General features: G+C 36.6%; 1 protein-coding gene across 10 annotated transcripts in view; it reads right to left on the reverse strand.

Annotated features, from left to right (window-relative positions):
* BCAS3 (BCAS3 microtubule associated cell migration factor) overlaps positions 1-12,526 on the reverse strand; it is a 586,592-nt gene that overhangs the window by 439,387 nt on the left and 134,679 nt on the right. For all 10 annotated transcript variants that reach the window (XM_059878411.1, XM_024980624.2, XM_059878412.1 and 7 more), the window contains exons 8-9: positions 11,498-11,605; positions 10,705-10,781 (exon numbers count right to left, since the gene is read on the reverse strand). In XM_059878411.1, coding sequence (XP_059734394.1) covers positions 10,705-10,781; positions 11,498-11,605 — 185 coding nt within the window. The remainder of the gene's footprint in view (positions 1-10,704; positions 10,782-11,497; positions 11,606-12,526) is intronic.

Below are 12,526 nucleotides of genomic sequence, written 5' to 3' on the forward strand. Positions count from 1 at the left end.
CTCGGTCGATGGGGATTCTCCAGGCAAGAATACTGGAGTGGGTTGCCATGCTTTCCTCCAGAGGATCTTCCCAACTCAGGGATTGAACCCAGGTCTCCTGCATTGCAGGAAGATTCTTTACCATCTGAGCCACCATCTAACTCGATTGTGATAACAGTTTTGCCTCAACAGATCCTAATAAGTATATTTGCTTTCCAAATACTAAAAAATACTAAGGAAAATGTAGTTTACAATTCTTCATTTCACTTTTTGAGTCAATGTTTTTAGAAAGCCAGTGGACCTCAAGAATCAGAGTGTATTGGAATGAAAGCAAAGTTTTTCTGCTCTCCAAAACACTTTTTACAGCTAGAATCAGCAGACCATCAGCCTCTCAGCACTATCCCAACTTTCTAAGCATGACTCCTTTAAACATTAACCACTGCCTCCAGCTAAACTTTGAAAACAAAGTGAAGGAAAACAACCACCACCACCTAAATCTCTACAATACTAGGACTAATTCTAACAAGTTTACAATGTTTGTGAACAAAGTAAAAGAGAACTGGATATTAAAAAACCTCAAGTTTACAAATTTGAATAAAGGTAAGATCCACGAAAAGCCCCGCTAACATGAAGATGATTCCATAACTAAAAGACTGATGGCAATTTTACATGGCATTCTGGCAGAACAGGGGCCCTAGTGGAGAGAAGGCCTGAACTCATTTTGAAATACAAAGGGTTGAACCACTCTCTGTAATACCCTGCTTTATTTTCCTTGAAAAGAACAACTCAAAAGATTGCACACCTTTTTGGAAAAACACAGATGTCTGCACTTATGATCAACTGACTTTCAACACGGCTACCAAGACAAGTCAATGGGCAAAGAACAGTCCTTTCAACAAATGATGATGGGCCAACTGGATATCCACGTGCAAACAAATGAAACTGGACCCTGCATACAAACTGGAAATGAATAAAAGACTAAAGCTAAAGCTTGGAACAAAACCGTGGTAAATCTTCATAACCACAGGCAATCCTTTCTTAGTGCAAGCCTGCTCAGTCATGTCCGACTCATTGCAAACCTGACTGCAGCCAGCCAGGCTCTCTGTCCATGGGATTCTCAGGCAAGAATACTGGAATGGGTTGCCACTCCCTTCTCCAGAGGATCTTCCTGACCCAAGGATTGAACCCGGGTCTCCTGTATTTTAGGTAGATTCTTTACCATCTAAGCTTATTACATTTAGGTCTGTGATTCTTTTTGAGTTAATTATTGTGAAGGATGAATAGTCTGAGTCTAGATTCAGTTTCATGCCTATGAATGTCCAGTTGCTCAGCACCATCTGCTGAAGAGACTATCTTTGCTCTATTATGCTACCTTTGCTCCTTCATCAAATATTTATTTCTGGGCTTTCTATTCTGTTCTGTTGATCTATTTATCTGTCCTTCTGCCAATACCACACTGTCTTGATTACTGTAGTTTTATAGTAAATCCTAAAGTTAGGTAGCAACATAGAGGAAACTTGATATTATTAAATGAAATAAGCCAATCTGAGAAGGCTATATACTATCATTCCATCTATATGATATTCTAGGAAATCCAATGGTTGCTGGGGGTGGGGGGCCAGTGCGGTTTGGGGAGGGCAGCGATGAACAGGCAGAGCACAAAAGATTTTTAAGACAGTGAAAATATCCTGCATGATATTACAATGATGGATATACAGCAATATGCATGCACACATGTGTGTTCAGTCGTGTCTGACTCTGCAACCCCATGGACTATAGCCCGCCAGGCTCCTCTGTCCATGGAATTTTCCAGGCAAGAGTACTGGAGGGGGTTGCCATTTTCCTCCTCCAAGGGATCTTCCTGGCCCAGAGATTGAACCCACATCTCTTGTCTCTCCTGCACTGGCAGGCGGATTCTTTACCACTGGGGACACCTGGGAACCATATGTGCCATTATACATTTATCGAAGCCCAGTGACGTACAACACCAAGAGTGTGTCCTAAGATAAACAATGGACTCGAGTGATAATTTTGTGTCAACGCAGGTTCATCAAGTGCAACAAATACGCTACTCTGGTGAGGGACGCTGACAATGGGGGAGACTGTGCACGTGTGGAGCTGGGGGCATACGGGAAATGTCTGTGCCATCTGCCCAATTTGCTGCAAATGTAAAACCACTCTAAAAATGTAATAGTCTACTATGTTCAGTGAAGGACACAGAGTCACAAAAGACCATACACTGAATGAAGTTCAGAAAGGACTATAAAAACCTCTCCAGAAAGACATTAGGACATAAAATATGAAATACCACTTCAGAGATTTATTTGACCATCTTACTGATGATTAATGACCCTCTTAAGATTCCATGAGCTTTGAATTTAAAACTTGATTTCATTTTTGCTTTATTTTTTATGTATACAAAACAGTAATGCCATTGAAAGGCTTAATGGGTGAAAATTACTAATATGTGCAGAGAATAGGGAAACCATGTTATTTCATGGCACACATGTTTAGAATCCACTTCATACTGCACACCTGCCTGGGCTACAAAAACATCATGGCAGCCTAGCCTTTCGTATATTTATGGGAACCCAAAAGAATAGCGTTTTAACTTGAACTGGTCTTAGATGTCACATTAACCTGCCCAACTCTCCTTACAGAAGTTACAAGCTTCCTTAGAAGCATAAAAAGAAAGGCTCCTCTTCTCAAAATTAAAAATAATTTTGCATTTTAAAGATCCTTTAAATACATTCTTTATTTATTATTCACCACTAATATAAATGAAGAATATACACTGTAACACTAAGAAATAACAATAGGATTGTAAGGAATAAATTTTACTCCTCAAAGCAAAAACAGAAGCCAATGGAAAGAGTTACTTACTACACAATACTCTGGTCTCTCTGGAGACTTCGTATCTGAGTTTAAATTTAAGCACACTGGAAATGACTGCTAATGACATCTATCAGTCTTTGTCTTTTGTTTTCTTAATCATATGTGGGTTTTGGATTTCCACATCAGACAGCTGCTCAAGGCCACCTTTTCTGTTGAGCCAAATACACAGGCATCTCCTTTCTCATCACATTGGCTGCACTCCCTTTCCAGCTCTTTATCGGCTCTCTTTAGCTGACCCTTCCACCCTTTGGCACAAATCCCCATGATGCTTTCTCTGATGAACACAGTTGTGTCTACTTATTTTACAGACTCATCATTGTATTCATACCCAACTCAGGCAATCACGATTGTATTACACAAGAGCTTTTCAAACCCTTCGAGAAATTAAATGCTTGCATGAACAAAACAATATCCTCATTAAGAATGTGTCGCTCTACATGGCCTTTAGTACTAGCTCTTTAAAAACTAGAAACCAGTCAATGGGGGTTGGGGAGAGGACTACACGGCACAGGCAAATGGAGCACCAAATATGCTATTCTCAGTGTGCCCGTCAGCTCGCCTGTCCACCAGGCCCTACACCCTGGCTTACAGGCATGAACAACCCAAATTTGGAGAAATACACATAACCTATACCATGCTTCTTTCAACCTGCCAAAAGTTTCAGTCTGCTTAAAGGAATAGGGGAGAGGGGAAACTGCAAAAATTGGGGGAAAACAAACTTCTTTAAAGTCAGAAAATGGCTCCATTTGTTTCTTGATTTTAAATATTAAGTCTTGCTCAATTCTGCTCAAAATATTGATATGAATTTCTTAAGGTACAGTTGCATTTCAAAGAAAAGAAGCCAAATTTCTTCAGACAAACATGTGTCAAATATCATCAATCTTACAAACCTAACATTACTTGAATAAATCTGGTCTACAGGGTTTTCAAGTAAAATAAAATAACATGTAACCAAGAGTGCAATACTTCTTAATGGAAGTATGAAATGAGGTATATAACTACTACTGGCCAGAGTATTCGATATGCAAGGTTTGGGGGGATCTGTTATGAAATGCTACAATAAATAGCAATCAGAGTGTGAGGAAAGAAATCACAAACTTTTGTCATTTTTGATGCTTTCTGAAGTCTTTTTTTTATATATAAACTACAACACATATTTAAATACGATATAAAGAAGTACCCAAGTCAACCAAGTAAACATATGCATACACATAAGCAGTACTCAAAAGAAACAGGATATTACAGAATCCCAAAAGCCCCTTCGCACACCCCCTCTTTCCAGGTTATGCAGCATTCTGCATTCTGACACACTAGTTGGGGCTTCCCTGGTGGCTCAGATGGTAAAGAATCTACCTGCCGAGCAGCTTTTAGTACACAATTTATTACATTATATCCATCATTTATCACCAAGAAATGGCAGCTGTACTTTTATACTACCCCACTTTGCAACACTTAACATACATTTCAGATTTAAAGAAATCTACCACTCCAGATTCTTGCCTGGAGAATTCCATGGACAGAGGAGCCTGGTGGGCTACAGTCCATGGGGTTGCAAAGAGTCGAACACATCTGAGCAACTAAGCCGACTAAACAGACTTCATGTCATCTTCAAACTGTGAGCGCCATTTCACAAACAGAAGACGTGATAATCCTAATGGATCTGAAATAATTGAAAATTCACTACTGGAGCCTCTACCCTGCTTGACCAGGACTTACTTATAAGCTGCATGCCACTTAAAAAGCATCTGACTGCAACACTAAAAAAATCTGGTGATCCTTCCATATCTTGTCTTCCCATCATGAACAATTCATGGAATACAAGAGAGACTAATAGTTTAATAACACTTGTTCAAGTAATATTTTAATAATACTTGTTCAGTGGTCCAGCAATACAGAGGGAAGCATTTAGACTATATAACCAAGATTCTAAAAAAACATTAAATAAAAAGAATAAAAGTTAAGAAAGTAATAATATCTCAGTCTCCCATTCATTTTTATCAAAATCAACTGATATTTTGTGTTTCCTAAAGGCTTATAAGGGCTTCTCAGGTGGCTCAGTGGTAAAGAATCTGCCTGCTAATGCAGGAGACATGGGTTCAATCCCTGGGTCCGAAAGATCCCCTGGAGAAGCAAACGGCAATCTACTCTGGTATTCTTGCCTGGGAAATCCCATAGATAGAGGAGCCTGTCAGTCCAGGAGGTTGCAAAAGAGTCAGACACAACTTAGAGACTAAAACAACAACAAAGGCTTCTAAAACAGAAGCTCCTATTCCTGAAAGGGGAAGCAATACTCCAGATACGGGAGAGAGACTCAAGAGCTGATCATTCAGTTCAGTTCAGTCGCTGTAGTGTCCGACTCTTTGCGACCCCATGAATCGCAGCATGCCAGGCCTCCCTGTCTATCACCAACTCCTGGAGTTTATCCAAACTCATGTCCACTGAGTCAGTGATGCCATCCAGCCACTCATCCTCTGTCGTCCCCTTCTGCTCCTGCCCTCAATCTTTCCCAGCTTCAGGGTTTTTTCCAATGAGTCAGTGCTTCACATCAGGTGGCCAAAGTATTGGAATTTCAGCTTCAGCATCAGTCCTTCCAATGAAAACCCAGGACTGATCTCCTTCAGAATGGACTGGTTGGATCGCCTTGCAGTCCAAGGGACTCTCAAGAGTTTTCTCCAACACCACAGTTCAAAAGCATCAATTCTTCGGCACTCAGCTTTCTTCACAGTCCAACTCTCACATCCATACGTGACCACTGGAAAAACCATAGCCTTGACTAGATGGACCTTTGTTGGCAAAGTAATGTCTCTGCTTTTGAATATGCTATCTAGGTTGGTCATAGCTTTCCTTCCAAGGAGCAAGCATCTTTTAATTTCATGGCTGCAATCACCATCTGCAGTGATTTTGGAGCACAGAAAAATAAAGTCAGCCACTGTTTCCACTGTTTCCCCATTTATTTCCCATGAAGTGATGGGACCAGAGTCCATGATCTTAGTTTTCTGAATGTTGAGCTTTAAGCCAACTTTTTCACTCTCCTCTTTCACTTTCATTAAGAGACTTTTTAGTTCGTCTTCACTTTCTGCCATAAAGGTGGTATCATCTGCATATCTAAGGTTAGAGACTCAAGAGCTGATCATTACAAAGATATAAATTTTCAAATAAACTCATACTTTAAAAAAGTTTGTCCTTATTCCAACCAGACGGAGAAACCTCATTCACCTATGCATTCATATATTCATTCCTTTAAATACTCGCCAAATTTATAATTCCCAGATCAAACCCGTATCACTTTCTCTAGAGACGAGTACTGATCTTCTACGAATAATTTTCCTTCTCATCTGATTACTTTTGATAGCGTTGCACTACGTTCTCAACCATTTTGGCTAACTAAACATTCTGGAAAAGAACCACTGATGCTTCGAAACTTGAAATAGTTGTGATAAATGTTTTCATATTATAAGGAGCAAAAATAAGCATCAGAAATATTTTTAAGTTAGCCAGAACATAATGGATATATTTTACCTTGCATGATGGACCTTATTTTCTTAAACCAAATCAAGATGCACAACTTTGTTCTCAAGAAGATTACTATAGGGTGTCAAAGAAAGAAGGAGTAAACAGAAAACACATACAATAAGACAGAAGGTAAGTGTCTTAAGGGAGAGATAATGCTATAAGAGCATTCCCAAAGGGTACTGGGTAACAAAAGAGATCTCTAATCAGATAAATCTGGGAAATACTGAAATGTAGTAAATAAATTTAAACAGATTAAAATGTTAATCACCACTGGTATCCTCCAACAGAAGGCAGCATTTCCTAAGTCTGTTTTACCAGGGCATCCCGATTTACACAGCATGTTGAAGGTCTACTGTTCTGCAGTCAGATTTGGGAATTGCTATCTTCAGGGATTTAGGAGGAGAGGCTACTTTAAACTAAGGGGATCAAGAAATACTTCATATAAGAACTAATATGCACACTGGAGCTAGAAAGACACATGGGATTAAGTCACTATGCGGAGACAGATGGTAGTGAAAAGGCCATTTCAGGCAGGGAAGCAAAGCAACAAAGCATCTCCAAAAGCTGAGATTCATGAGTGACTCAAAGTAAAGGTAGAATAAGGAGCATGAAAATGGATTGTAGAAATAAAAGACATAGCAAGGACACTGGATTTTGGTAAAGAAGGTTTATCTATGTCAAAAACCTTGGGAGTTCAGTTGGAAGGGATGCACAAGTTTACACTTGTTGACCAAAGTTAAATCAACTATGGCCTTTGTTCAAATCAAAAGACCTCAGTTTAGACGACAAGTTACTTGATCATTTGGCAACAGAGAAGTAACGATTCTGCAAATTCTTGTCATTTAAACATAGATGATAGATTAAATTGTATGTCAGGGATATGTTTTGAAATAATTTGGGAAGGGTATAAATGAAAAAGATTGTCCACAAGTTAGTACTTATTGAAACCAGATCATAAGTACATGGTGGTTCATTACACTACTGTCTTTAAACAACTGTATATATTTCCTGAAATAAAACTTTGAAAAAAAAAAAAAAACACTCAAAGGAAATGAAATGGTAAATCTATGACTTCAGTAATTTAATAAAATGCAATATTTTACCATATCACTAAATGACCACATTTATCAAATATGCAAACTTTCTGAAAATCAGAAGTGACTAAAAATTCACCTTTCTGCAAGAACTGCATAACTTCAAGTAAGAAAAAGAATACATATTATACTCTTATCTTTTTCTGCTTAAAGGTATTTTTGCTCTTATTTCTACTATAAATGGTTTAATTGAAAAAGCACAGTAAAACCCCATGAAAATATGGAATTTCTTTAATGTGCCAGTTTCTATATTGATCCTGCCAACTGATTCAAGAGCTTTACGTATCTGATGTAAGATGACCCAAATAAGGATATTCCAAAAACAAACTCTCCTACTGTAAAATCTCAGACTGCAAAACACTCCCCCAGTAAAGCTGCAAATATTATTAATGTGCAAAAACAAAACTTTTTTTTAAAAAAACTGTAACTACAGCGTACAGTGAGGTAGGATTTTGTTTAAATCTTATTTATAAATCCTTATACATTTCTATCACTCATTAGTAAATAACAGACACATGTCAGTTGAAACAAATTTCACTCATATTTATATATATACAATTAAAGATACAGGCTATATGTACATGATTATATGCAAAATTCAATTAGACCATCTAAGCTTAAAAATAACTGATAAATTTTGCATATTTTCTCCAATTAAACAGAGTACTATGAAAAGCCTACTGATTCTAATGTATCAAAATTATTACAAAGCCTATCCTTTGAATCTAACTATGAAACACACAAATCTAATTATTTTAACTATCTCTTTATTATAAAATTTAATTTTTTCTTTTAAAATTCTATAGTGGATATTAAACTAATCAATGAAAAATCTATATAGTTTACTTATCCACTAAAAAAAACCAGCATAAATATGGAATGCTGCTGAACTGTGGTGTTGGAAAAGACTCTGGAGACTCCCTTGGACTGCAAGGAGATCCAACCAGTCCATCCTAAAGGAAACCAGTATATTCATCGGAAGGACTGATGCTGAAGCTGAAACTCCAATACTTGGCCACCTGATGCAAAGAACTGACTCTTTTGAAAAGAGCCTGATGCTGGCAAAGATTGAAGGCAGGAGGAGAAGGGGACAAGAGAGGATGAGATGGTTGGATGGCATCACCGACTTAATGGACATGAGTTTGAACAAGTTCCGGGAGTTGGTAATGGACAGGGAAGCCTGGCGTGCTGCAGTCCATGGGATTACAAAGAGTCGGACATGACTAAGTGACTGACCTGAACTGACTGAACTCTCCATTATTAACTTACTTACATATATTAATTTCTCTCTAGTCATTGTGACAACTGACTTCGTAGCCTAACATTTATTACAAAGAAGGAAACTGAAGTCTATTGACAAGTGTAATATTACTTTCAACATACAAAACGCAGTAGGCACAGTGTTTAAATAAGGCTTAAATTTCAACACATTCATTGTCATTTAAATAAACTATTTTAACAAATAATTATTGAAGAGTTCTCCCCAATTTAATACTCAGCTGAGGCAGCAAGAGCTATCCATAAGTATAAAATTAAAATGGACTCACAACAGAGATATCTAACTTTTCAGAAGCCAAAGCACATGTATCTTTAATCAATGATAAACAACAGAAAACTACTGATAAGATGTAAAGACAAATGCTCAGGAAAAACTGGTATCTTAAGCTGGCTGTAATATTCATATTCCATTTCAACTTACTCCTCTGTAGCCCACAAACTTGGAAGGATGGAAAGATTTATACATGATTCCTCTATTTCTCTACTTGTTTTAATTCTAACAATGAGTGACATGATTATAAAGTAATATGTTAATGCATAAGGTTTGTATAGGAACAAAGAATTAATATGCTAAGACAGGCCATGTAATATCCAAAGCTTACTGTATTATGTGCATACAGCATTTGTGAATGAAGATGTTAGTAACAAAGCTATGCTCCCCCAAAGCTTTTAATTTATAGATGAAACAATAAAAGATCCTTCCTAGGAATCTATATTTAATAATTATTAAGACATCAGTAAATTTCGGATCAGCACAATATAACTGACTAATAAGTAGGTCAATGTACTCATCATTCAAGAAATATTTAATGAAAGCCTACACTAATGTCCTAGGTGCTAGAAACACGAATGTAAATTGGTAAATGGTGTACATTTCACCTTGTCATAAAACAAAAAATATCTCAATGAACATAGTCTCTAGTATTATCTCTGTAGATCTCTGAGAGAAATGACTACAAGATTAAGGAGATGAGTTGTATACTGTATTCTTCTTCATAGTCTACAAAATGATAAACTATACGTTACAATGAATTATTATGTATTGTTATGTATAGTATATATTATATAATCTATGCAATTACATACAGACTACAAGATATTATCAAGAATATGAGCTCTTATCAGAAAGGAATAATGTCTACTACCAGGGCTTAATATACGGATAAACATCTGATAAGTAAGTGTGTAAACAGTTTTGATATTTCAGGAGATGCAGTAGTATGACTGGGATTCCCTATACATAACAAAATTGAGCTTTATTCCAAAAGAACTATTTCTGCAGCATACACAAAACAGAGTCTCTGAAAACACAGCTATAGCTTTGATGGTGAGTGTTAGACGTTAAAACATAAACGAGGGAAAACTGTTGCTTCACTACACTGTACTTTGAAAAAAATCTAACTCCAGACTTCCTACAGACTCAGCCCTTGGAATTTCTACCCTGCTGGACTGCCCTATGTGTGGGTGTGTGTCTGTGTGTGTGTCTATATGTGTGTGTATGTGTATTTGGATCCAGAATCTAGGCTTATTTCTGCAAATCCAGGCAGAGTTGTGAGAGGTCGGGGAAAGAAAGAGTGAAAGATTGACACATTTCCCTCATGAATGATAATACAGTTACATCCACAAGTATGTTATGTTAATTAAATAATTTAACAACATAGTTACACAGACCTAAATTAGTCACAACTACTCAAGGAGAATATACAAGGAAAAACTGAGTGTACTACAAAGCGTCTACAATAACATGAAGAAAACATGCTGTGGGCTGAACACATATGCCATAAAATTATATTACTAAATAAGGCATGCACAGGAACAGAGAAATACAGTAACAGAAGAAGCATGAAATATTGATGCTATGATTCCAATTAGTCTGTTGATTCTATCAAGTAAATAATATAAACTCAAAGGCATATAATAGGAAATAAATCAAGTTGATACATACTTGTGACAAAAAATTTTTTCGTGAAAGTACAGCTATCAAAGGCAGCAATTTTCTCCTGCAATACTACAACAAGGATCCTAAAATTAGAGGGAAAAAAATCATAAACTATAAACTGAATCATAAAATAAGTTAAATCAGTATCTACCATAGCAATTTTTAAAAATCAAACACATCTTATAACATATAAGCTAGAAACATCTGCTTCTTAGATATAAAAATATAACCCCAAAATCCTTAATATGACCAATACAGACAAGATTAGAGAAAGAAAAGTGATAGGAGAACTACACCTCAAAATAAAGTTGTTTTTTTTTTTATAATATTTTAATTCATTATAAATCAAATGAACCTATCTTCATTAAGAATGTATGAGATCAAAAAAATGCTGGCAATTTACTAAAAGTGTTTTTCCACTGCTGGCTCAAAGTCATGGAATTAAACATAAAATGGATTTATACAACCTATCACTTCAAATGACTACGGAATTTCTCAACACAAGAGCCAAAGAAGAGAGGGAGGGAGAGAAAACAGGAAGGAAGAAAGAGGAAAGAAGGAAGGAAAGGACTGAGGGAGGAAGAAAACTCAGACAACTGTTATTCAGTATAAATGAGATATTTCTGATTAAGGATATATTAAAATTAATCAGAATTTGTATTTTTCCCAAAGTCCAAGATTTAGAAATAATTAGGAAAAAGTTACAAGTTTTCAAAACTAAACTGCATCCAAAATGAAGCTACTTTAGAGTATTGCTACATGCTATCTTGTACGAGAAACACATGAAATACTGCTTTACCTTTTGTTGCAATGGAGATCATAGATAGGCGTTTTAAACTGAATGGACTTGACCATCTCCCCAGTACGAAGTGAATATAAATCCACACAACAGTAAGGTGGACTTGTGCTACAAAAACAAACAAACAAAAAAGACAAGAGTTATTATGCTTTAAAAGGTGGGAAGGCCAGTAACTTTTCTTGTTAATAATACATGCAAACTAATTATGCTGCTGCTGCTGCTAAGTCACTTCAGTCATGTCCGACTGTGCGACCCCATAGACGGCAGCCCACCAGGCATCCCCATCCCTGGGATTCTCCAGGCAAGAACACTGGAGTGGGTTGCCATTTCCTTCTCCAATGCATGAAAGTGAAAAGTGAAAGGGAAGTCGCTCAGTCGTGTCCGACTATAGCGACCCCATGGACTGCAGCTTGCCAGGCTCCTCCATCCATGGGATTTTCCAGGCAAGAGTACTGGAGTGGGGTGCCATTGCCTTATATATATATATATATATATATATTCCAATCAATTTATCTCAGGAATGCCAAATGAAAACAAATAATGAAACATCACTCAATTAATACTGTAGAACAGGAAAATTATAAGATGATCTCAATAAATGAAGTAAAGCATTTGAGAGAATTAAAATCAGTTCATAAAAAATATTTCATTAATCTGATTAAGGATACCAACCTTAAAACTAATCAACAAAATTGTGAAATACTGAAACGTTTCACCCCAAAATGAGGAATTAGAAAAGAGTATTTGAAGACTATGGCAGTGTACCCCATATAGTATGGAAGGTCTATGCATAAAATATTACTACAAGAAAGGAATAAAGCTACCATTATTTGCTGAGAACTTGATTGTATAAGACCTAGTAACACAAAGTGCAATATATATACAGACAAGCCTGATAATAATAAAAGACTACACATTAATGTATGCATTAATTTGTAAACTGATTATTACTATGGATTACCAATTAATATATGGATTTATCAAGGTCACTAGATGAAACATCACCTCTACTATTATAAACTAAGGATA

This window comes from Bos taurus, chromosome 19 (genome assembly GCF_002263795.3).
Source record: "Bos taurus isolate L1 Dominette 01449 registration number 42190680 breed Hereford chromosome 19, ARS-UCD2.0, whole genome shotgun sequence".
Classification (NCBI taxonomy): Eukaryota; Metazoa; Chordata; class Mammalia; order Artiodactyla; family Bovidae; genus Bos; species Bos taurus.